The sequence below is a fragment of the Pimephales promelas genome, chromosome 25 (assembly GCF_988280905.1).
Source record: "Pimephales promelas chromosome 25, fPimPro1.hap1.1, whole genome shotgun sequence".
NCBI classification, from domain to species: domain Eukaryota; kingdom Metazoa; phylum Chordata; class Actinopteri; order Cypriniformes; family Leuciscidae; genus Pimephales; species Pimephales promelas.
Genome location: NC_142793.1, coordinates 12,838,418 through 12,865,111, shown reverse-complemented (window position 1 = coordinate 12,865,111; position 26,694 = coordinate 12,838,418). Strand labels below are relative to the sequence as shown.

At 34.4% G+C, this 26,694-nt stretch overlaps 2 protein-coding genes and 1 long non-coding RNA gene across 3 annotated transcripts; 2 read left to right on the top strand and 1 right to left on the bottom strand.

Moving 5' to 3' along the window:
• The first annotated feature begins 1,455 nt into the window (after positions 1 to 1,455).
• saal1 (serum amyloid A-like 1) lies at positions 1,456 to 7,147 on the top strand. The gene is made up of 13 exons (XM_039666012.2): positions 1,456 to 1,613; positions 2,110 to 2,306; positions 2,484 to 2,585; positions 2,668 to 2,751; positions 2,865 to 2,944; positions 3,134 to 3,193; positions 3,282 to 3,397; positions 4,198 to 4,360; positions 4,523 to 4,605; positions 5,348 to 5,518; positions 5,629 to 5,822; positions 6,638 to 6,730; positions 6,816 to 7,147. Exons 1-13 carry the CDS (start codon positions 1,610 to 1,612, stop codon positions 6,909 to 6,911), a joined length of 1,443 nt encoding a protein of 480 aa, XP_039521946.2. The 5' UTR covers positions 1,456 to 1,609; the 3' UTR covers positions 6,912 to 7,147.
• Positions 4,513 to 25,734, bottom strand: LOC120475351 (uncharacterized). The gene is made up of 4 exons (XR_005621938.2): positions 25,586 to 25,734; positions 24,231 to 24,372; positions 11,934 to 12,030; positions 4,513 to 4,601 (listed from the first exon to the last, which is right to left on the bottom strand). It is a non-coding gene; the product is annotated as an uncharacterized LOC120475351 (long non-coding RNA).
• Positions 17,487 to 25,406, top strand: tph1a (tryptophan hydroxylase 1 (tryptophan 5-monooxygenase) a). The gene is made up of 11 exons (XM_039666010.2): positions 17,487 to 17,639; positions 20,666 to 20,803; positions 20,903 to 21,086; positions 21,172 to 21,272; positions 21,349 to 21,416; positions 22,185 to 22,381; positions 22,467 to 22,602; positions 23,839 to 23,965; positions 24,083 to 24,178; positions 24,266 to 24,399; positions 24,504 to 25,406. Exons 1-11 carry the CDS (start codon positions 17,544 to 17,546, stop codon positions 24,676 to 24,678), a joined length of 1,452 nt encoding a protein of 483 aa, XP_039521944.2. The 5' UTR covers positions 17,487 to 17,543; the 3' UTR covers positions 24,679 to 25,406.
• Positions 25,735 to 26,694: the final 960 nt, after the last annotated feature.

Genomic DNA, 26,694 nt, shown 5'->3' with positions numbered 1-26,694 from the left:
GACATGAATGTTATGTATGTACAGTATAAGTCAATGCAGTACATCGACTCGTTGATCAGAAGTGCTGAGTTCAAGTCCGTTCAAGAGGTCTGCTGAAAAAAAATCCTAGGAAAGTATCAAATCTGACCATTGAGTTGAGGACAACATTTTTGATTTGACCAGTTTATATTCGTGATTCATTTCAAATTCTGAATCATTTGTAGACTACAGTAATGTTGAACATCAAATTCTGAATCATTTGTAGACTACAGTAATGTTGAACATTACACATATGGTCCAAAACTCTGAGACAACGCTGAAACATGAAAGCTTAATGTTCTGAAATAAAATGAGAAATATAGGAAATATGTTGTGCATTTGTTTTAGATCATTGATCAATTGATCATTGATAAAAAGCTCAAAGACAGTGTTGTTAAAGGGATTTTGTCATAATTTAGTCACCCTCAAGTTGTTCCAAACCTGTATGAATTTCGTTCTTCTGCTGAACACAAAAGAATATATTCTGAAGAATGTGCGTACATAGGCTTTTCACACTAGAACTACTTAACCAAGGGTCATTCTCAGGAGCTCTGACTGGGATTGTGTGCAGTGAGTCCCTTTGAAGCTCCATTGAAACTGAAATTTAGATCTTCAGACCATTTGACCCCATTGAAGTAGCCTAGCCTACGAGAAAAATCCTTAAACGTTTTCCTCAAAAACATTCATTTCTTTTCGGCTGAAGAAAGGAAGACATGAATATCTTGGATGACATGCGGGTGAGTAAATTATCAGAACTTTAATGTTTTATATTGCATGATGCGTTGGAATAATTTGGAAATATAAAAAAAAAATTAAAAAATTTTTTTAAAAAAAGAGTAAATTATCAGGAAATTTGAATTCTGGAGTGAACTCATCCTTTAAGCTCTCGCAACGTATTCCCCCATCGTATTCCAACTTGAGGAAGAGCAAAAGACGACAGAGTTTTCATTTTTGGGTGAACTAGCCGTTTTAATCTAGACAGCAGTCAAAGGAAGGAAGAAAGAACCTTTGAAAAAAAAAAGAAGAAGAAGAAGAAGCTGTTTTTAGAAAGGATTCTTCCTGTAGGGGGCGAACGGAGGCCCAGAAAAGAGATCCCTGCTAAGAGATTTTTTTTACTCCATTAAATTGATATTAAAATTGAATTTAATCCATTTGAGAATTGTCAACTGACATACAAGTTAAAATCCTGCAAAAAACAAAAAACAAAAAAAACAAAAACAAAAAAAAACACGTAAAAGCCCCTCGTCAACTCATTCAACCAGAGAGGTTCTGGAGAATGATTACAGCTGAATTACACTGAAACTCTTGACTCTCTATTTACCCATTGAATTTCAAATTTGTGTTGCGGAGTAAAATATTTACTTGACAAACCGTGACACCCATTTATTTGAAGACGTTGTTTCGTACAAATGCCTTTCTACCCACTTTATTTTTTATTCTTTCCCATCATGCTTTGTAGAGTTGTGAGCGGAAGTACTAAACTTCTATGCGCTTATTCAAAACGTCCAAACAAACCATGAAGCTTAAAATTCATTTTTCGCATTCTTAATATTCCTGAGCATCTAGCGTTATTTGTGGAAAATCGTTATTAATGGGTGAGTCAGGACATTTGGGTTAGTTAATAAGTAAATGTTTATTTAATTAAATCAATATTTGCCACGTTGTTTAACCGGTATTATTATAAAAAAATAAGCCGGCAAAACCTTTCGAGCTTTAAACATACACCACAAATAGTTTTTCTAAGATAGCATTTCACACTTATTTTTCTGAAGCGTGGTGGACTCGTGTCTTGACTCGGATTATTATACGCGTTATTACTGTAAACGCTCATTTATGTTTTGATCTCGACTAGAGAGTTGTTATTGCATTTATGTCAGGCATTAAACGTATTTATTTTGCATGTATGAAAAGTTAATGCACACCTATATGTAGTAATCTACTGTAAGTTTTGCATGCATTGGAGGTTTGTGCACATGTTTAGATACTTACAAAAATGTGCCTGCATGCTTTATGCTGCGTATTAGTGGGTTATGCATGCATCCTTTAGATAATTGTTCATGCATTTATGTCATATATTGATTTGTTCATCAGAGCACAATGACAGATGCTCTCAGGAGGTGGATGGAGACAGTTGTGGATCCTCCACCGCAGCTTCACCGGAGATGGACCGAAACCCGTCGCCTCCACCTGAGGAAGATGAGACTGAGGCCGGTGAAGAGGCGGACGCCATCGGGGAGACGGTGTACAGCAAACACTGGCTCTTCAGCACCTTGACCCGCCTTATTCAGGTATCTTAGTCATTGGCCTGCATAATAATGGTTATTAAAAATTACATTTTATGTCAAATAAAACCACACATACAATATATTACAAAAATAAAACATAACAAAAGTAATTTAAAAAAAAAACAAATGACACCTGCTCCTTCATTTTTTTTCTTAATATGTGCTTTAATCACATTATAGATGGTGACAGAACAAGAAAGTGGCCAGAGTGATTCTTCCATGGAACTGACGGATGATCTGGAAGAGGATTTGTGTAAAGTATGGGACATGGCAATGGATAAGGTAAACTGTTACACACTGCATTCAACATCCTCCTACATAGCCATCATCATCTATATACACCTTACATGCTTTTTCTCTCCAGGACGTGGCTATCTTTCTTCAAGAGTTCAAGGCTCCAGACATCTTGCTGGGTGTGATCGCAAAGTCACGCAGTCCACGGCTCACTGTACGTTGTTTTACCACTGTTCTGTTACTTCCGTATACTGTTTTTGCTGAATTATATATTTTCCTTGCTGCTTGCTTATGACTTCATATAATTACACAGAGCGTTTGTTACAGGAAATCTGTGTTGGAATTCTGGGTAATATGGCCTGTTTCCATGACTCATGTGTCTTTCTCAGCCAGAACTCTGACTTGGGGTGAGATGTATACACACACACACACACACACATACACACAGAGAGAGAGAGAGCATATTTTTCCCTTTCAGTTTTTCTTCAGATTAATTAAATATTTATAAAACTAGTTTTGAATAGCCTACAGTATTTCTAACCACAGTAGGCTATGTTAAATGAAACCATGTCTGACATGTTCTCTGTATATCTCAGCGCTGTGTTACTTCTGCTTCTCGGAGACAATGACCCACCTACACTCTTGGAAACTTGCAGGTCAGTTTTGATGAAGCCCTGTTTGCACATTTCTCAATACTTGACGCATTAGACTTTCTCTGAATGGCGGTGTGTGTGTCTTTTTCAGGCTTCTGCTAACATGCATGTCTCAGCCTGATGTCTCCCCGCTGTGGCTAGAGAGGATACGGCAGCAGCCCGCAGTGTGTGGCAGTCTGTGTTTCATCATGAGCAGCTCCACAAATGGTCAGTGATGATTAATGATGTTGCTAATGGTGCTTTCAATGAATAGGGCAAAAAAGGGTTTTCATTTTGTTTTTTAGTTTTTTCAGTTTTTTTTCTATTGCAGTAAACATTAAATAAACATGTAAAACGTACCGTATATTATATATTTATGTTAATTTACATGTGTGTTTTGTATGGTTTTTAGCAATAAACATTAAATATGTTTTCATTTGTTTTTACGTAATTTAAAATTAATTAAAATTTTTAGCTGGTCACATGGTCCTTCAGAAGGGATCATGCAATAAACTTGTTGAAAAAAAAACATTTTAAAATATTATTATTATTATTATTATTATTATTTTCGTTTAAGCATTACACTTTAAATAAACATATTAAATTATGAGCTTGTTTTATGAACTATTATTTATTTTCTTATTTTTGTCAGTTTTTTTTTAAATAAACATTTAAAATAATAACTATAATTAACTTTTTTATTTATTTAAATGTGTGTGTTTTTTTATTTTTATTTGTTTTTAAGCAATACAAATTAAATAAACCTATTAAATTATTAACTAACATATTATTTTATTTTTTTTCCTGAACTTTTTTCACTTACTAGTCTGGGACTGAACATTTATATTTTCTACAAATTTAAGGAAATAATTGTTTGATTCTTTTTCTTACTATAACTTAATATAACTAATTAATATATTTTGCCCATTTTTAAATTGTTCATATTTAATATATGAAATAATATATAATAAAGTTAATATTTAAAAAAATAGATTACCACTAAAGTATCCCTCTCTCTCTCTCTGCAGTGGATTTGCTGGTTAAGGTTGGGGAGCTGGTGGATAAGCTCTTTGATGAGGATGAGGAGATAATGAAGAGTTGGGTGTCCACCCCACCCAGCGAGAGTGACCCAAACAAGGACATACAGCAGGACATCGCGTCCTCTCTGCTTGAGGCCGCCACGCAGCTTAGGTGAGGCATATTAATTAAAGTCATGTGACCTTCTGCTCATCTGCCTGTCTGTCGTAGGTGTTTACCAACCTATTCATTCCTCTGTCTGCTGTTCCCCCTGGATTCACATCATTGTTCATTTTTAAAATATGAATAGGGGTTATTCAAATGTTTGTGTTGTAGGTCAGAGAGTCCAGATGCTCTTGAAGTGTATCTTCATTCTCTCCAGCTTCTCACTACAGTAGAAGAGGGCATGCAGGCTCTGGGTGAGACACACACACACACACACAAATTGTCCCCAAGAAAATACACATGCTAAAAACTACACAATATTTTCAGGAATCATCATAAAGATGTTCATATATTTTTTAGATAAACTTAGATGTTCCTTCTCTAATAGTCTCTTATGCTAAAGGCTGCATTTATATTTGATCAAAAATACAGTAACAACAGTACTATTTGAAATCTTATTACAATTTTAAATAACTGGTTTCTATTTGAATATATTTTGAAATGTAATTGATTCCTATGATCAAAGCTGATTTTTCAGCATTATTACTCTTTATTTAAAAAAATAAGAATAAATCGCGGGTAGATATGGAAGGTATGGTAATGATACGGGAAATATATATATGGTAAAGATATGGTAAGAGTTAAATATACAAAAATCAAAAAAAGAATAGTGAGAAAATAATGAAAAGGAAAAAGATACAAAAAACTTCTACTTTTTTCAGGATTTGATGAATTGAAAGTTATAAATAACAGCATTTATTTGAAATAAATCTTTTGTGACAATTTAATGCATGCTTATTTACTAAAAGTTTATTTTTTTTTTTACATTATTATTAAGTTATATTATTAAGTTATATGTGAATAATGAAAAGTAATAAAATTGATAAAAATGGATGTTTCTTTCTATTAAAAGATCTCACTTTAATTTTCGACTGCCGACGTAAAAGGTATGTGAAATTTGTGGCAATGTTTTAAAAGAAAATTCTTTGTCCTCAGTATCAGATGGAGCGTGTGGTCGTGCGGTGTGGACATTTGTGTGTAAGATCGTGTGTGAGGATTTCTGTCAAGCGGACGACCCTCCTCTGATCCTGCAGGAGCAGAAAGCTCTCCTGGCCCCGGCGCTAGCCCTGCTGTCTGCGTTACACTCCAGTCTGCAGATGGAGATCAGTACGAAACACACACTGAATAAATAACACATCAAATTCAAATTCATGGGAGGTAGTGTTGTTTGTTTAAGGTTTGTTATTTCAGGTTCAACGTCTGTTTATTCATCACAGGTGCAGAATTATTAGGAAGTCTTATCCGCGTTCTGCAATTCAACACTGAATGCCTTCAGAGCCGGACTGTTGGAAACTCTGAATCAGAAGAGAGACAGAAAGAAGAGGAGAAACTAGTGGACGATGTGCAGCTCAAAGCTTTAGTCGAAACCACAGCGGAGTTCCTCTCAGTCGTCCTCATGGAACTGACTAAGGTGAAATTGCCAGCCATCCAGTTTTAAATTATATAAATAAATGATTCAAATTTAACCTAAGATATATGTTAACCTTATAATATACTATATTACAGGGTTTTTTAAATCCACTGTCCTGATTAAACTCACGCAAACCCTGATCTAACTCACTTACATGTCATATTCTAGTAACTCTGAAGACTTTGAGAAGCTTGTTCAGGGACGGGAACTATGCGGGACAGTGGCCCTCCAGGACCGGATTTGAGGAACCTTGTTAAACTATAATAGAAGATAAATTAAATTAAAAAATTATTATATATTACTATATTACATTGGATTTATTATATTATTATTATTATTATATTTATTATTTATTATAAGAAATAAAAATTATATTACATAATATTATAAAAGTGGTGTACAAAATATTAATAAATGATAAAATATTCAATGTAAAGTATAAATTTCATTTCAAAATACTGCATGGTATAAAGTAAATTTAAGAAATGAAATTTAAAGTGTAAGATGCATTGTGTCACACACTACATTACATTTTTGGAATGTAATTTCTACATTTGTAATATGGAATAATATAATGAGGTACATGATTATAATATTAGCATTAGAATTTAATAACTTATAATTATTTTGTAAACTTGATAGCTTTAAAAACTACTATATAGTAAAATGTATAAATTAATGATGATAATGAAAATAAATTCTAATGCAACATATATTATATCATATTCTATATTATAAAAGTAAAAAGTACACTCAAAAATATACTATATTGTATAAAAAATATTAAAATTGTGAAAATTCCCTTAAATCTTCAGGATCTTTTATCGTTGGTGGTCAAGGAAGGGCATCTGACCGAGAGAAGCTGCGTGTCTGCTGTTGCCACACTCGTACCTCTACATATAACAGCTGTACGTTCTTCTCTTTCCTATTTCTTATTTGTCCTTTTCACTGCTCCCTAATGGCTCTGATCAGTCGTCTTTTCTCCTTCTACAGGTCCGGCGCCTGGTTGGCTTGTTGTCAGAGGTGGAACCGAAACTGGCAGACATTATAACAAAGGACTTTTCCATTTCATCCAACGTGTCAAGCTGAACTCGGCTGGACAAATCCAAAGAGTTCTTTAGCTCCAAGTTCTCAGACCCAAAAGACTGGAGACGATTCTTATCTCCTTGTGAACGGACTTATCCATGGTTTAGATATTCATAGTAAAATGTTTAAATTGTGTATATTATTGTTTTGTTTGTATACACGGACATCTCGATTTAGTAAACATAACCTGTTTTGTACGTGTCCTGAAATAATCATTTTTATTTAATTTTTTTATTTTAGTTAATTTCCATTCAATTCACACTAAAAAATTTCACATATTCCCGAAAGCTCACTCAAAGCTTTTAACACTAACTTCCAGCACACGATAGCGATCATGACGTGTTTTTTTTACGCACACTCGTCTCCGTACGCTCGTGTTTACTGATGTTCCCTGCTCAAAAACCCCCTTCAGGTGGCCCTCAAACGTGCGCGGTTGTGATCGCCTCCCTCATTTGCTTTCCAAATAGCCAGTGCCATCAGAACGAGGAGAAAGGGACTACTGCGCACTTCCCGCGTGTGTGTGACGCCAGCAGGAATATAGCAGCTCTTTAATTAAGAGTTGGGATTGATATGCAGAGCGCGCCGCATTCTTATGGAAATGTGGCGTGTAGGAGGAGGACCTGAGCTGCGATCTCGACATGGACTGAATGGAAAGGAGACGGAGGGCTAATTTTAACCATGTATGCGTGATTCCGAGCCCCTGGCTTTTGTTGTTTTTGAGGGAATCTTAAGTTGGCCTGAAAAGGCCAGATGCACTGATATACAAGGACTTTTGATTGACATGTCTGTTTCGAGCTTCACCTGAGGCAGATCTGACAAACCTCGGAGTGAAGAAGCACTTGGGTTGGTTTGATCCAGACCGCTGCATGTATGAGTGAACGCTCAACTTATACGAGTTGACGGAGGGCTGGTTGAGATGGAAGCGGTGCTGTTCAAGTAGAAGTGAAAACGTAAAAGATGATTGACAATCAAAGTTTTGATGACGTGCAAAATGACCTAAAATGGCAAAACTGCTTCCACATTGCACACTAAATACCGGTAGCCTACTATGAGTAGATGTGTGCAATGGCCTGTGAAAATATACATTTGGGCCCAGTTTAAACCTCGTATTAAAATGCGTTTTGGTTAAATGAGGAAGACATTCCCGTTTATACCTGGTGTTTTAATGTGTCTCTTTTGTCCACTTTTGACCACTTCCGTCCTGATTTCTTGAGGGGAGGGTCTATGGGTGGGTAAATGTATGGGTTTTCGATAGAGCCTGAACGATTTATCGGCAGGCCGATATTGGGCATTTTCCAAACTATCGGTATCGGCAGTTATAATGGCCGATAAATGAATATTTAAAAAATAAAATAAAATGTTCCTCTGTTGTGACAATATCATCATTATTTTAGTTAAAACTCATAAATAACTACAAATAACTAATGTTAGGGAAATCTGTCAATGTTTTGTTGCGCGTTTCTGGAAAAAAAAAAAATATCGGCCGATATATCGGATTTTAAAATCAACAAATATTTGTATCAGTATCGGCCTTAAATCTTTTAGCTCTAGTTTTCGATCTAAATAAGCTTGCACAATTTACATGTAAACGTAAAAAGAGATGGCGGGAAAACATACGGAGAGTCGCAGATTTTGTTTCTGCTCTGACAGTTGCAAGACCAGCTGAACGCTGTGAGTGTGTGTTAGAAATCAGGAATGGTGAGAGAACATTGTGCTTGGTACATTTTTCATCTTTAAAACAAGATTTGAAGACTGAAAGTGATTGAAAGTGGACATGCTCAAATAATTTTCGACCCTGTTTACACCGCTTGTGATCGGATTGATGCAAACGCTTCTTAATACCAAGTAAAAATGGCTTTTTTATGGCTCTCTTTAAATGCGCACAAAACCCGAACCTCAAATGTGTCGCATTCAACAACTGAGCAATTTTATTTATGCATCAAGCAGAAACACACTTTTAAGGGGGTGGAAAAGGAGTTTTTAATAAAATAATTTGGGGAAAATATAATAATTTGGAGAAAAAGTCGACATTTACTTGCAGCTGCCGTTTAGTGTGATCATTTTTTTATGTGCTATTTTATTGTTCAAAAGTTTGGTGGTTAGTATGATTTTTGTTCTTTGGATGCTTGGATCCATAAAATTGATCAAAAGTGACAGTAAAGACAAAATATTTCTATTTCAAGTAAATACTGTTACAATAAGTTTACTTGAGCATAAGAGAATCAATTCAAAGACATTAATTAAACATCTTTATAAGCCCAAACTTTTGAAAGGTAGTATACATTTTTACAGTGAACATGACATCATTCATTGGTGCATGTTTTTCCATTTTTTTGTCTTTATGACCTTTCATCAAAAAAACACTATCAAACAGAATCACTATCAAACATTTTGGCACGTAACCTGTTTTAATTTGGTTGTATAAAAAAATCTATTTTGTAATTTGATTGGGGCAACTGCATAAATACAGCTAACATCACTGATCGCAAAGAACCCTAGTCAACCATGGTCATTATTTAGTGGTAGCCGCTTTATTATGGTTCATATAAATTCAGTGGCGTCTTTACGATTGATTACCTCAGAAATTCCGTGTGAATAGACAACTGCATTAGGTGGGAGCTCGACAAAGCATGTCATTAAACATGAATGAGAGTCACGTGACCAACCAAACGTCGCCATTGTGCACTCTGGCACGTATACGTCTCATTTTTCACTCGTTCGTCCAGCTGCGTGTGCGTTCAGAGAATCTCATCTGAGCCTCCTTCAGCTGCTGTTTATCTCTCCTGTCAACACCAGCACAATGAAACTTTCTTTCGGTTCACTCTGGTTTTCCCAAAATAACTCTGATGCCATCTCATAGGCTACTTGATGGTCTGTCCCAACTGTCTAAAAATACAGTCTGTTATTATTTACTCACCCTCGTGTCGTTCCAAACCTATATGATGCTTTAGAATATATTTTGAGGAATGTATATTTTGAGGAAATCTTTCAATACAAGGACCACAAGGTTATAGAGAGAACAGCTTTCAAACTCAAAAAATAATTGAAAAAACGACTCATAAAAAAAGTACCATAACTGTAGTCCATTGTCGGCTCATGCTAAATTCCAAATCTTTTAAAGCCATTTATGTGTGAAGAGCAGAAAAAATAATTAAATTATATTATAATTAATATAAATAATGAATATATAATTAATAATTATTTATTTAATGAATTAAATTAATTATACGTTATTAAAAATTAATTATTGTTATTCACTGCTAATCTCAATTGTTTTTGCATTCGGATTAAGAAATGATGTATTGACGTCTCACACCCAGCACTAAACAAAATTTTGGTTAAATGAAACTCAATTAAACCATCCCTCTTTTATGTTTTTTAAGGTGTTTTTCAAAAATGTATTCTTTTATATACTTGAATGTCACTGGGAACACTTTTTTAATGTGTTTTTTTTTAAACTATATTATTGATTCATACACACACACACACAAACATATATATATGTGTGTGTGTGTGTGTGTGTGTTGTATTGTGTTATTTATAATATTTTTTTATTACACACACACACACACACATATACTGTATATATATACACATAGTTGTGTTTAGTATTAGTGTTACATTTTACTACTATATTATATCACTGAAGCATACAGTATGTTGATGTACTGTGATTGAACTTTATATTTAAACAAAATGTAAAAACCTATTTTAATCGTTGTTTTTTTAATCTCTTTCTTGCCATGAATATAGCTGGGGTAGCTAGCATGGCGTTAAACTATAAATAAACAATGTGATACATTATTTAGATATTTATCAAATTAATTACTTCACAAGTTTCGAACTAAATAATGACATAACTTGTTTTGTCGTGTTTGAAGTGGTTGCTTTAACACCATCCTCCCGTTTCTTTCTTTCTGTTTGCCTTTAAACTTGTTTATCTTGTACCTGACATGATAAGAAGTGTACAGAAGGAAGTGTCTTTTCAGTGTAAGGAAGCATTCAGGAACATTTTGATGTCTATCAGTAATGACAGCCCGTCTGCAAGAACGGAAACAGGGTCTGGTGAACTTGCAACCCTTCTAGCCTTTGAAATGTCAGAGTTGAGTGATTTCTCAGCCAGAACTTGACAGCCATTTAAAAGAAAAGTTCACACTGAATTTGCGGGCATGTTTGTGTGTATGATGTAACTCATGTCAGCCGCATATGTTTTGTGTTTGTTCTGTCAGAGGTGGAGCTCTTCAAAATTATACTCTTCCAACACCAATGACGCACAAATGACTCGGTGTTCGTGAATATAACTTGCTTGTGTACACATGATTTTGTTTGTCCTGAAATTGATGCGCACTACCAGTAAAACGTTCGGTCATGGTGCTCAGTGCAAGCGCATTTATAATGTCCTGAATATTCTTGCTTCATAATTGTTGATTTAACTCATGTTCCTATTGTCCATGCCATACAGCAGGCCACTGGCAACTCATTTATAATGCAAAGCAGCTTTTCGCATAGAGCAGATGCCGTGGTCCAGTTCCTGGTGGAATCGCTTGGGAGTTTGCTTACCAGCTCAAGTCAAAACAGTTGTAATGTTGTTCATGAGAATTAATGGTTCTTTATAGGCATCAATGAAGAACAAAATATTTTTATAGTGGAAAAAGGATCTTTAGATTCTTAGAATGTTCTTCAAATTAAAAAAAATAAAAATGAACTCTTCAGTGAAAGGTTTTTAAGAAAACCAACAATGGTTCTTCAATGGAATCACTTCTAAAACCTCCGTTTGTTTGGAATCTTTTTTTTTTTTGTGAGGAAAATCCAATGATTACCACGCTCCAGTAATGTGTTTGTGTGTGTATTGTGTCCTCATATGCACCGTGGAGTTGGTATCATAATTAAGATTAAGGCGGATCGCCAAGCTCAGGTATCACAAGTGTAAATCCCTTGATTGAATTGAACAGATGGGCCAGGTTATCAGTGAGGGGTCTGTTTAGGACGGACATGTTCTCTGTGCCACCTGCTAAGAGTACTCACCCACTTTTACTTCTCTACGCCTTCCTCTCTCTCTCACACACACTGTTGTGAAGTGGATTCTAATGATCTGCCTCGTCAAGGGATCCCAGAACATTTTCTGCAAACATTGTAAATGTATAATTGAATAAATTATATATTTATAATGAAATAAAAACATTTATAATGGTTGTTTACATTTGTTATTGTTGAAATGTTATGCGCTTTGTGAGTTGATGTAATTTAACGCCATCTATCTTGACGCTTGTAGATCTGCTCTGGCTGTTCAGACTTGCTCTAAACTTATATTCTGAATTATTTTCAGGGAGATGCACAGTTAAAGTAGTTCCAGGCAGGTCTTGACCGCATTACAGTTCCAATATCACTTCACCAAATTACTTCAGTTATTTCAACAGATTACAACACCTGAAAAAAACAAAAAACCCACAATGGGATTGACCAAGCAAATAAGTATAGTAAACAATGGGATACAATTTTTGCCACAAAAGTAAAAGCACTGCTCTTTCTCCCACTCTCACCCCCTCAAGCCCACACACATACAGCACGGACACACACTTGCACAGAAACGTGACAATGTGTAGTCAGCGCTGCTTTTGACTTTTTCAGTAAAATAGTAACGTTATACCAACGTAAAACTACATGATATTGCTCCCTAGTGAGTTAACGGCTACAGGTTACAGTTGGTTACAGTTTTTCTATTAATATAGACTGCTGTTGAACACTTTTGAGAGACTGAGGTAACGTTAATGGGTGATTCTTCAACTTTGAGCTAGACAGTTTCAGAAAATAAAAACATTTCTACAAACAGTTTTTTAGTATCAGTTGGTTTCTCAATCTGTCTAGAAACCTTCCCTTAAGTTGGCTGCGATGATTTGTTTTGAATAATATATATATATATATATATATATTGGCATTTTTATCTGACAGCCCAAGAAAACGGTCATTTCCATCACAAAGTAAAAACGTGTTTTGAAGGGAAACTAATTAAATATCTTCTGTAATAAATATATTTGATTAAATAGCTCACACATCTCTGATCAAATTTGCAATTTATTTATTTTTCAGAAATGTAACTGTAAAGATTTTACATTGTTTACACTAAAAACACCTAAAACCAGATCGCTGGAACATTTATTTTACTTATCATAGCTCAAAATCATGTATTTCTTAAAGTGTATACATATATCTTATACCATAACTGCTCAATTACCAACACCACTGAATATAGTTGGTTTGATTGTATGTTTTTTATATAAGTTTGTTTTACTTTAAAATATGTGTTGTGGTGGAAATGACACGTGGCGGAAGAGACAGCGTGTGGCGGAAATGACATAGATAGGCAACTTCCAATTAAAAACTCTTTTTCTACTGCTCTATGTGGTGAACCAAAGCAAATCAATAAGCAACAGTATTGGTAAACAAAAACATATCAATATTTTTAAATGAAAAATAATCCAAAAAATTTAAAAAAACATGAATATGTGTTAAAAAATCTTATCAAACTTATCTATTGTTCTCTTATTTACCCACAATATTGTAGCAATAATAAATAATAAAATATTTCTTACTACTTTCACTTAATTAATTGTATGTCTTTTGTTTTTACATTAACGTTTTAGTGTTATAGCTCAAAATAATTTGTTGTTTAGCACGAACAATGTCATTTCCACCACAACCTGTCTTTACCACCACTGGTGGAATGAACACCGTGGTGGAAATGACATTTCCCCCCTTTCCTTCTAAAATATCATGAAATGTTAGCCTGTTAATATTAGTTTTACAGTTAGCATTAAATATACACAAATTACACATTATTAACTTGATTTTATCCAGTTATTTTGTGAAATATGAGCCATTTGGAAATGACGGCCAATAAACATATTCTCAGTTTTAGTCATATTTACCTTGATTTTTCTTCTTTTCATTACCCCCTAAAGAGGTCACCCTTTCACCCAGCCATGTGTTCACTGTGGAGTTTCTATTGCTATGGTTACTAAGTATTCAAACCTAAAACAATGATCCCAGGATTCTATTTTGTACAGTGTGGCGGAAATGACAGTGAACCCGAGGGACAAGGGTTCTACGAAAAATATAAGAAAATGGGAATAAATATTGCAATATATAATATGTATAATTGAAATAGACATTATTTTATAATTTGTACTTAAAATCTACAATATTTAATTATTTGATTTAGAATTAAGCGAGGTTGAAGGTACAAAGTCTGGCTTAGGGACGGGGGGAAATCATGCATAAAAGGCCTCATATTATATAATAAAAAGAATGATTGAGCCATGATACATTTTTTATAAGTTCCCCTCAGGGTGAAGTAAGTCTGACAAAAACAAAAAAGAAGAAATGTTTTTTTTAGATTTTATTATTTCATCCAGGGACAAGAAAACTACCATAGTTAAAGAATTACCCTAATTCACACACTTAATCTCTCTCTCTCTCTCTCTCTCTCTCTCTCTCTCAAAGGACAAATGTCTTCAAATACAACATCTGCATTATGTTTTAAGGTGTGGTAACCGTAGGTAAGCAGAAAAAAATAACTCTGGTCCCTTGAATTATTGGAAAATAATGCACACACGAGGTTGTAATGTTAAACCTGCATTTTCAACGACCTGTTGTCAATTAATCCTTACATATGGTCATTTCCGAGAGAGCTTTAATGAGATGTGTGAGTACCGTTGAGCATTCGTTCTCCATTGCTGCTAAGAGTCTCTTCAGAACAAACATCACAAAAGAGAGGCTGCATAATGTAAGCCAACTGCTTCCTTTAATTAACCCGAGCTCGCTTTGTGTGGGGAGAGTGAGAGAGAGACTGACTCATCATGTTTAAATATCAATTCTTACATGAATATACTCCATCTAACTAATCTACTCCAAACCAATATGGCCAGACAGAACATCTCCAGCACGGCTCTTTAAAACTCTCTGCCTACTTGAGCTCTTGTTTCAGTCCCACACGTGCCCTGAATAGACGTCAGCTTCTCTTATTATCTCATAAATTAAGTGTTACCACTGAAAAGACTGTACAAAGATTCCCTTTTATGTTGCCTAATGTTCACATTTCTGGCCATAATGTCAAGGGAACAGACTAAAAGATGTTCAAAGGCTCCTGGGACTCCTGGCCGTGACAGTATCTGTGTCGTCTCCAGATCTCTGAGCTCAGGCTTTGATCCACCAGCGCTCCTCAACTCCCTCCCTCCCCAACCCCTGCCAAACGCCTGTGCTGTTGATAGGAGTTTGTTTGTCTTCCGCCAGGTGGGTTTTCCTCAATTTACACACTGTCTACACCTCAAACTCTGACAAGTGAGGAATTATGTAATAATTATTTTTAACCTACCCATGTACAGAAACATGTTTGTGTCAAGGTGTGGTTACACTACTTGGGTCTCCCATCCATAAATCCATCTTTCCTTCCATCCACATACATAAAATCCATCTTTCCATCCATCCACATACATAAAATCCATCTTTCCATCCATCCACATACATGAAATCTATCCATCCATCCCTCTTTCCTTCCATCCATCCACAAGCATAAAATCCATCCATCCTTCCATCCATCGATCCATCCACATACATAAAATCCATCTTTCCATCCATCCACATACATGAAATCTATCCATCCATCCTTCTTTCCTTCCATCCATCCATCCATCCATCCATATAAAATCCATCTTTCCATCCATCCATCCATCCACATACATGAAATCTATCCATCCATTCTTCTTTCCTTTCATCCATCCACAATCATAAAATCCATCCATCCTTCCACATACATAAAATCCATCCATCCTTCCATCCATCCGTCAATCCACATACATAAAATCCATCCATCCATCCTTCCATCCATCGATCCATCCACATACATAAAATCCATCCATCCTTCCTTCCATCCATCCATCAATCCACATTGCCAACCCGATCTCATGACCAAGTCGTAAGAATTCGACGAATGATTCAAAAGTGGCTAAATCGGAACAATTCATACGACCTCACTCCTACGAATTAGTACGATTTAGCAAAATCGTACTAATTCGTATGAGTGAGGTCGTATGAATTGTTCCGATTTAGCCACTTTTGAATCCATCCATCCATCCATCCATCCACATATATAAAATCATTCCATCCATCCATATACACAACACAAGAATTAAAAAACAAATAGCTGGATATCATATCATGTTGTCCACATTTGTTGCAGAAACCAAAGTTATTTCACATACATAAAGCCTAGTGTGAACGCACCTCACAATGTTGATTTGACAAAATGTAAAGATTTCCTGCATTTCATAAGTCAATATTTGTTGTATTGTCATAGTCAAGTCACCTTTATATAGCGCTTTATTCAGTACAGATTGTTTCAAAGCAGCTTTACAGTGATAACAGGATAACAATGGCCAAGTATGCAAACTGAATTCAATTCTGCTATAGTTTCATTATTGATCATTCAGTCTCATAAATCAAATATAATAATATATAATATATATATAATATAAATAACAATAAATGATATACATAATATAAATAAAAACAATATTACAAGCATACCGCTTTGAATCGAGCTAAGGCAAGCAGATAGTGTTGAACACTGGCTGGTTATGTATTTTCTCAAATATGTATTTTGCATATTTTTTAACCCAAACAAAGCTTTCAAGTAAGGTTAACTTATTCGATTTTTCTCGCGCAGCAAATCAGCCTATTATGATTTGAGAAGGATCACGTGACACTGAAGACTGGAGTAACGATGCTGAAAATTCAGCTTTACCATCACAAGATAAATTACATTTTAACATTTGTTCAAATTAGAAAATAGTTATTTGAAACTGTAATAATATTTCACAATATTGCTGTTTTTGCTGTATTTCTGATCAAATAAATGCAGCCTTGGTGAACATGAGACTTCTTACTGACTGCAAACGTTTAAACAGTTATTCTGCTGAAATGCTTGGTGTTTTTGTTTGAATGAAAAACATCCAATATTATATGTTCAGAATTCAGAATTCAATATTGTTGCTATTTTAATATGGTGCTGAGAATGACCCAGTTCAGGAGTTATTGTATAAGAAAAATGCATTGACTGTGGTGTATGTTAAAAGTATAATAATTTACAATTTTACAATATTTATTAAATGGTTTAATATGAATTAAAAACCACTAACTAGCACATGCTTTATATGTGTTGACTAAATTTTAGATATTAGATAAATAAACGGTTGTTTGGTGTAGTATCATAATTGTGCATCCGTTAAATTGACAGGCTTATGCTCTTATAATATTTGCTTTTTTCAGATTTCAGGACAGACTTTTTGCCCTCCTGTAGACGTTTTTGTTCCAGTGAGGCGGCATCTCCTCACAAACAGATCTTTTTTAGTGTGTGCAGAACGTCAAAGAGAATATGAAAAGGTACATCTCTCGTATGAATATCCCCATGACGTGAGAAGCTGCTCATTTTCCATTTGCTGTCAGGAGGACGATTAACTCTCCACCCCTCCTCTCCCTTCTCAGGTCCTCATAAATACCAAATCGCACAGTCTCAATGCAGTACAACACTTGTGGCACATACGACTGACAAGCTCGTTTAAATAATAAAAAAACACCAGCATGTACTCAACTAAAAGCGAGGGACCGCGCAGAGGAAGATCTTTTGACTCCATGAACCTTGGTCTGACTTTGGAAGAGAAGCAACTTAACAATGAGGTAAGTGCTTTTTCCTCATCAATTGGTCAATTTGCATACTTTTTAAAATGATATTATCTACTCGGGTGAGAATTCAAGTTCTCAACAGGTGAAGGACTGCAGTTTCTACACAAAATAATGCCAAATTTAGATTTCTAGGAAGCATAGAGCATGGAGGAAACCATGATGCGACTAAGCTCTCCGATTAGTTTTATGCCTAACATATCCATGTTTGACGCTGTTAGCAATGACTCTATCCAATCATCCATGCATCAAATTAAGTACACTTAACAGAGATGTGCGTGGAAGAGTGATTAATTGCAGCCTAATCCCAGTGTTAGATTAAAACAAGAGGGCGCTAATAATAGGCTTCCTCGCTCTCCAAATGAGATTGTTTTAAGACGACAGACACTGGTTTGTCTTTGTTGAAGCGAGACGGTGAATCGCAAGACTCTGAGCCCTGCCACGGTCAATGCACTAATGCTGTCTGGGATCCTGCTGACGGGAAGACGAGGACAGGGGCGATTACTCTGCCACATGCGTGATAAAAGAAACATGGTCAGTAGATGACTGGCTTTGGGGGTCGCTTAAAACTACTAGTTTGTAGGTTAAAATTAGTAACACTTTAGGTAATATTAGTTCATTTACAGTATTTACTAACATGAAGTAACAATGAGCAGTATTTATTCATCTTTGTTAATGTTAGCTCATAAAAAACAGCCGTTTATTGTGTGTTCATGTTAGTTCAGAGCGCATTCACTAATGTTAACAAATACAACCTTTGATTTTAATAATGTATTAGTTAATGACATGAATATTGTAAGAGGAATAAATGCTGACAAAATATTGCACATTCTTAGTTCATGTTAATAAGGTAGTTAACTAATGACTAAATAAATTAAAATATAATGAAATAAAAATATATTTAAATTATGCATTTTATTATATTAAATTCAGCATTCTTAAAATGCAATGATTAATTAATAAATGATTAATTTATTTAATACCGTTTAATACTATTTATTTATTTAATAAATATTTTTCTGGATACTTTTGGCATTTATGTTTTTATATATTTATGTATTATGTATTTACTCTGTTGCCACTGACGGAGCTTGTTTTCTCATGGTGTTAAAATAAACGAAAGAAATTATTTAAAAAAAATAAATAAACTAGTGTATACCAAAAAAAAAAAGAATTTGGTTCATTTGTTTGCATGTGTTACTTCATGGCCTCGATTGATTAACATTTAAGTTTTTGCCTAAAATTTGCCTTTTTTAAGTTTGTCTGGATCCTTTTCTTTTTTTCATTGTATCTTGTTGGATTGATGCACCTGTACACTGTAAAAAAAATATTGTTGGGTTAACTTAAAAAAGTAAGTTTGCCTTAAAATTTGTTGATTGAACTGAAAAAAGTGAGTTAATACAATGATGGAGATTAATTTAATCATCAGAAACTCAAAATAATAAGTTATCTCAACTACATAAATTATTTAAGTTGATTTGACAAAAGAAAAAATGTTGTGATAACAAATCTTGAAAATATTTTGCGTACTGGTGTTTGGTGCTACATTGCCTTCTTATACATAATATATATTTTCAGTTATTAATATTCACATTTATCGGTATGATTTCTTGAACCTAATCCCAAGTCTGCAACCTTGGGGAAGGTCTCGTGCGGCGTCCCTCTGTTAGCGCTTATGTTAAGCAGGTCATGACGACGGGCGCTGTCCGCGGTGCTGAACGACGCAGGAACCAGCACCTTTAATCCTGTTTGCAGCTGGACTTTATAGTAGTTAAGGATTAAAAACAAACCCCTCAGCTGACTGAGTAAGCAATGTCTACATTGGTGAATGTGCTTTAAAACGTCAGCAATAGGATGCGGCATCAGTTTACTGTCAGGAATTTGTTGTCACGTCGCACCCTATCTAGTGTAGACAACATCATTGATTGTAATGAATTTTATTTGCTTTTTTCGCGTCACATCACGCCAGGACAAGAACAAAAAAATCTGATAATGTACAAAATTGTAAAAACTAATACAATTAAACCTGAGATTTAATTTTTGCCTTTAAAAAAGGACATCCTGCAGTGATAAATTCATTGTTGATTGAGTTGAAACTCAGTCAACTCACTGTATTAAAAAGTGCAAACACTGTAAAACTTAAGTAAACTTAAGTAACTTAAGCGGACTTAAGTAAAATTGATGGACAATGTATTATTTTACAGTGTTTGCACTTTTTAATAGGAATATTCAAAACGTTTGAATGAATACAGGGAAAGTTGTATGTGTGCCCTTAGGCCTTCAGGGTCTATATGACCCCAACAATTGATTAATTGTACAAAAAATATAATTTTTTAATCATACAAATAATATATAATTTTTGTTGTTTACTTCTCATCTATTCATTAATGCTGTGTTTTTGGAGATATTAAGTACTTTTGTATCCATAAACCACACAATTCCTCAACTACACCATTAGCTTGCATATGAAATAATTTTTTTTTTGATACATATGATATTTGATATTTATGCTCTAGTTCTAGGCCTTCATTTCTGTGTAAAAATTTTCAGATTTATGCCAGATATTTTTTTTGACACATGAAGAAAATATATTTAGTTTTTTTTCACATTTCCCATTCATTTCAATGTGGGATCATATTGACCCCGAAGACCAGAAGTGTAAACATTTTTTTTTACATACCTCGAACAACCGAATCAAGCCCAGTTTTGTGTGTGTGTGTGTGTATAGATAGATAATGTATGAAAAGTCATAAAATCTTATTCCACTGAGATGAAGGGAACCATTTTTTAATTAAGTAAAAGTCGATTGGGGTCGTGTAGACCCCATGACCCGATTGAGGGTTAAGATAGTGAGTGTTGTTTATGACACTCTTTCTTTAATCCATATGACCTGATTGACAAGATTTAAAGTAGGCGGATGTTGTTGATGCTACAAATAAACATCAAGTCATGTAAAGCAATACATGATTTTGATGACCTATTTCTACCTGACCTAACCAATCTGTTTCACACATGTTTTACAGATGAACAAATCTGCTTTTCCAAAGATCGAAGAGAATAAAGACAACAAAACGGCTTCTACTGAGAGGGGTCGGGCTGCTGTTGTGTTCTCTCTGAAAAATGAAGTCGGTGGGCTCGTCAAGGCACTAAAACTTTTCCAGGTGAAGAGCAGATCGATTTGTTAGGATTTTCTCGCATTCCTTTATTTGATTAAAAACCTTATCCTGCTGTACAATTAACCCTCAGTTATAAATCAACAGGAAAACCACGTCAACCTTGTGCACATTGAGTCCAGAAAATCCAAAAGGCGCAACTCTGAGTTTGAGATCTTCGTAGACTGCGATAGCAACCGCGAGCAGCTGCACGAGATCATTCAGTTGCTGAGGAAACACGTGAACGTGCTCGAGATGGACGCGCATGACAACCGCCTGCCGGAAGAAAGCGGTACATGAATTAAATTAATGACACTGTGACTTTTTTTATAACTATAAAAATACTCAATATTTAAATGTTTGTTTGTTTTTTTCAGAGATGGAGAATGTGCCGTGGTTCCCGAAGAAGATTTCAGATCTGGATAAATGTGCGAATCGAGTGCTGATGTACGGATCAGACCTGGACGCGGATCACCCGGTGAGTGCGGCAACGCTAATGTAACGCTAACGCTTATGTAATCATGTCGCTTACTGTTTTGCTTCTGTTTCAAAAGGGATTCAAGGACAATGTATATCGCAAAAGGAGAAAGTACTTTGCAGACTTGGCGATGAGCTACAAATAGTGAGTTTTTAGTAGCTTATTAAAATTTAGTAATATATAGGCCTATATATATATATATATATTAGGGCTGTCAAACGATTAATTGCAATTAATCGCATCCAAAATAAAAGTTTGTGTTTACATAATATATGTGGGTGCACTGTGTGTAATTATTTTATATATAAAAATACACACACATGCTTGTATATATTTAAGAAATATTTTCTTGTATATACTGTATATAGATTTCTATATAATTAATATTATATATAAATATAAATATTTTATATATGAATAATATTTTTTTCGTAAAATATACATGCATGTGTGTGTATTTATATATATACAAAATGATTATACACAGTGCACCCACATATATTATGTAAACACAAACTTTTATTTTGGATGCGATTAATCACGATTAATCGTTTGTTCAGCCCTAATATATATATATGATAGATAGATACACATATTATATAAACACAAACTTTTATTTTAGAATCGATTAATCAGTTTAGAATCGATTAATCGATTAAGAACCAGTTCAATTTAGAGTCGATTAATTGATTTGCCGGCACTAATTTATTTACAGTATATATATATATATACTGTATATGAATATCTATCTATCTATCTATCTATCTATCTATCTATCTATCTATCTATCTATCTATCTATCTATCTATCTATCTATCTATCTATCTATCTATCTATCTATCTATCTATCTAGTCTGTCTAAAATACTATGTTTCCACATGAAGTCTAATGTAAGTTTTCCTCTTCCATCAGTGGAGATCCCATTCCCCGTATTGAGTTCACTCAGGAGGAGGTGAAAACATGGGGAGTTGTGTTCAGGGAGCTGAATAAACTCTACCCCTCACACGCCTGCCGAGAGTACCTGAAGAACCTGCCCTTGCTCATCACACACTGTGACTTCCGTGAGGACAACATCCCACAGCTGGAGGACGTCTCGCGCTTCCTCAAAGGTGAGAGAAAGGGATGTCAGTTTAGTCTGCTGGGTTTGTTCAGGAATTATAGACTACTATAACGTTGCTTGATGAACCGTTTTAGAGCGTACTGGCTTCACCATCAGGCCTGTGGCTGGGTATCTCTCCCCACGAGACTTCCTGGCAGGTCTCGCCTTTCGCGTGTTTCACTGCACTCAATATGTCCGACACAGCTCAGACCCCCTCTACACACCCGAGCCGTGAGTACACCAATTATCAAATGTTTGATAAATACATGCAGGGCCTATAAATGATGATGATATCACCATCACTATAATAAATTCACAGAAAAAATGTGTTATATATTTTTATATTTTAATATATGGATTTACTTATATTTTTTAAAAATAATTTAATGTATATATTATTTATTTATTTTATATTTATTTATTATTTTAATTATTTTATATTATTATTATTTTTTTTTATGTATATATACAATATTTTATAATGTGTATGCTTGTGTGTAAATAAATTTAAGAACATTTTTATATAATACCAACACTTTATTTCTATGGTCCACTTTAGACATTGTACTAACTAGGGCTGGGTATCGTAACAAAATGTTCGATACTGATACCGATACCTTGACTTCGATACCGGTTCCTGAACGATACCTTTTTCGATACCAATTTTATGTAACCAGTTTTAACAATATAATATTACCTACATTTTTATTTTATTTTTCAGTTTGTTGACTTTTTCACACTCATATTTTGAGTATAACGCGTAAACTAGCGTTTTACGCCACAGCCAATCATGCTGCATGCTTATTGTCTCACTGACGTTGACGAGATTAACCACTTAGGTACCGAAATTTGGTACCGAAAAACAAGACGTTTCCATACTCGGCAGTACCGAGGCAATTCGGTCGGTACCTAAAAAGTACCAGCCCTAGTACTAACTATAGGTAACTTTGCAACTACAAGTCAACTAACTCTCATTAGAGAACACATAATACACATAACATATAACACATAACACGACTAATATTCATAAGGTTACTTATCGTCAATAGATTTTCTGAAGGGGACCATCAAAACAAAGTATAAAGTATATATACTTATATGAGTATATATATACAATTTATTCAAAATAATGTATATCTTTGTATAAATATATATATATATATAAACTAACACTTTAGTTTAGGGTCCAGTTCTCACTACTAACTAGTTGCTTATTAGCATGCAAATTACTAGGATATTGACTGTTTATTGGTTCTCATAAAGCACATATTAATGATTTATTTTGCATGACCATATTTTACATCCGGCAAACCTTAACATCCACCTTACTAAATATTAATAAGCAGTAATTAGGAGTTTATCGAGGCAAAAGAGGTGGTTCATAGATGGTTAATCGTGAGAATTGGACCCTAATCTAAAGTGTGACCACATATGTATTGTTATATTGAATATGTCTGTCTGTTTTAGAGACACATGTCACGAGCTGCTTGGACACGTTCCTCTATTGGCCGAGCCCAGCTTTGCTCAATTCAGTCAGGAGATTGGTCTCACGTCACTGGGTGCATCGGATGACTCCATACAGAAACTTGCTACTGTAAGTAATAACAGGCCTTGAGATTTGACCTTTAACCTTTTAGTGAAAGGTGTTTTGGTGTGAGTACATATTTAATAATGCAAAATGAGTATTCATCACTGCCATATTGTGTTTCAGTGTTATTTCTTTACTGTGGAGTTTGGCCTCTGTAAGCAGGAAGGGAAACTAAGAGCGTATGGGGCCGGTCTGCTGTCCTCCATCAGCGAGCTAAAGGTAATAAAACACAAAAGCTTTCTCTACATGATGTGAAGAGCATGATTTTTACCTTATAGAGAGATGACCTATTCCCTTTTCTTCCAGCATGCACTGTCAGGAAACGCCAGGATCTTGCCCTTTGACCCCAACGTGACAAGCAAACAGGAGTGTATCATCACCACCTTTCAGGATGTCTACTTTGTTTCGGACACCTTTGAGGAAGCAAAAGTCAAAATGAGGTGAGTGGGCAATCATAAACAATGAATAATAAATTAAAAAGTAAGTATTAACTGCTTATCTCATCTGAGTATTTAACCCTGTGCTTTTGAAATGAATCTTTTAGAGAGTTTGCAAAGACCATCAAGCGGCCATTCTCGGTACGCTACAACCCGTACACGCAGAGCGTAGACGTTCTGAAGGACACGGCCAGCATCAACAACGTGGTGGAGGAACTAAGACACGAGTTGGACATCATTGGAGATGCACTAAGCAGGCTAAACAAACAGCTAGGAGTCTGAAAAACTACATTTCCCAGCAAATCATCCATTACTTCATGCTCACTTGTTTTGTATACTCTCCAAATAATGTATGGCATGAATTTGTCATGCTGTATATGTCTCTACCAAACGAAGTCAAATCCTCATGTGTCTATTTATATTATTAGTTTGACTCTTGTTTGATTAAATATTTGGCTCAACAAAAGCTGAAGCTCAATGCTTCCAATTGGACTTCTTGTGTTATAAGTGAGATTTCTACTTGATATTTATGCAAGGCGACCACGATGGTTATGGTTGTGCAAAGTTGATGTCGGCTGATTTCAAATTGGCACCTAATGTGTATTTATGAAGAGATATTGTCTGATAAATATTTTAGTATTCTGATTTACTTTATATTTCATTTGTGCACAATATATAGTTGTTTTTTATCATTGTGAGACTATGAAATATTCAGTATTTTTAGTGTTATTGACAGATAATGTTTCTTGATATAAAATGGATGTCTACGTGGAGTAGGTCCTGAGGGTTTATGTTTATTTATTAAAAATGCATGTAAATGTTGCATTGGAAATCAAATGAAAGAATATTTTTTACAAATGAACTTTAAGTTAATTAACAAGAATGCTTAGCGAATGTCAAGTTTGTCAGTATGAGTATCAGTTCCAAGTTTAAATATAGAGAAATGTATTGCTAAAGATTATATATTCATATGCTTATAACAAAAAAATAAATCATTGTTTTTTACTGTTTCTTCTTTTCTTTCTAGGTTTGTTCTAATGTACGAACAACGCGCGTTGTCGATTCACAACTATGTTTCAAAAGCCGAAATCTCGAGCGAGTGTTATACAAATCTCAGGACATTATTTGTCTTATTAGACATAAGTAAAATCCCTTATTGCTGTAAATTAATTATATGAGTGCAGTTTACCTAATAAACAAATGGAAAGCGGGCCCAGTTGTATCCGTAAACTTCTGTTTTTAATCGAGCGATTGTGATTGGTTCATCTTGACAAGAGCTGAGAAAAGTAACGGCCGTCACGTGACCTTAACGTTTACTGTTTGGCCCATAGACAGTAAAAGGAGATTTGGCCTTTACCCACAAAGATGATATTTGCACAAAGTTGGGTGTTGTTATATGCTTTTATTATTAACTTTTTTAAATGATTTTTTTGTAGGCTTCATATGTTTTTTGTTGTTGTTGTTGTTGTTGTTTTTTTTATTAAAAATCAATTCTTCAGAGGTATGTAGGCAATTTTCTCTTCCCAAGTTACTGTTATTAGCAAAGCCCCTTTCTGCATAAAGTCTTTGTTATTATGCCGTTTTTATATGGTATGACTGAGTGAGTCATTTTAGCACTCTATTATGGTCTAAATGGTTTTCTGTTATATTATTGTACTTATTAATTTCCTTGCCTTTGAATAATCCGTTTTGCTACTTGGTTATGACATTTTTTTTTTTTTGTTTTTTGTTTTTTTTGTATTTACACAATATATAAAATAAATATAAAATGTTTGTTTTAGAAATAAAATTGTATAATTGTATTATTGAATTACTTGTATTAACATGTAGGCTATATGTAATATGTATTTTTTAAATTTTATATTAAATATAAAAAGTATATCATAGTATTATAATATCATAATTAAAAATATTATCATAGAATATTCATATAATAATTTTAATTGAATTATTACAATTATTATAGTTTAACTATGAATAAATTTAACGATTTTACTTAGTGTTTATGTGTTTATTTGTTTTAAATATCGAACTTGAATTTAGTTTTTTATATCAAATATAAAACATATTAGTATTTTCATTTTTATACAAACTCGGGTGGCCGGGACATATTTGCAATATTTGCAAAGCCAGATATGGTGATGAAAAATATCCTAAAAAGACAGAGGATTGGATTATGTGCATTGTATGTGAAGACTATTTCCAAGAGAAGTGTGGCGAGGAGAATGGCCTCATTGAAGACGGGCTGTATTGACATGTAGTAGACTGTACAAAAAAAGAAATTAAATAGTCTGTGTG

What these genes read in the sequence shown, in the direction of transcription:
- saal1 (XM_039666012.2), top strand. An exon ending in CACGCAGTCCACGGCTCACT is followed by an intron (nt 2,752 to 2,864) that starts GTACGTTGTTTT and finishes CGTTTGTTACAG; the next exon opens with GAAATCTGTGTTGGAATTCT. An exon ending in TACCTCTACATATAACAGCT is followed by an intron (nt 6,731 to 6,815) that starts GTACGTTCTTCT and finishes CTCCTTCTACAG; the next exon opens with GTCCGGCGCCTGGTTGGCTT.
- tph1a (XM_039666010.2), top strand. Translation starts at nt 17,544, where the DNA reads ATGTACTCAACTAAAAGCGAGGGACCGCGCAGAGGAAGATCTTTTGAC. An exon ending in CCTCCATCAGCGAGCTAAAG is followed by an intron (nt 24,179 to 24,265) that starts GTAATAAAACAC and finishes CTTTTCTTCCAG; the next exon opens with CATGCACTGTCAGGAAACGC. An exon ending in GAAGCAAAAGTCAAAATGAG is followed by an intron (nt 24,400 to 24,503) that starts GTGAGTGGGCAA and finishes TGAATCTTTTAG; the next exon opens with AGAGTTTGCAAAGACCATCA.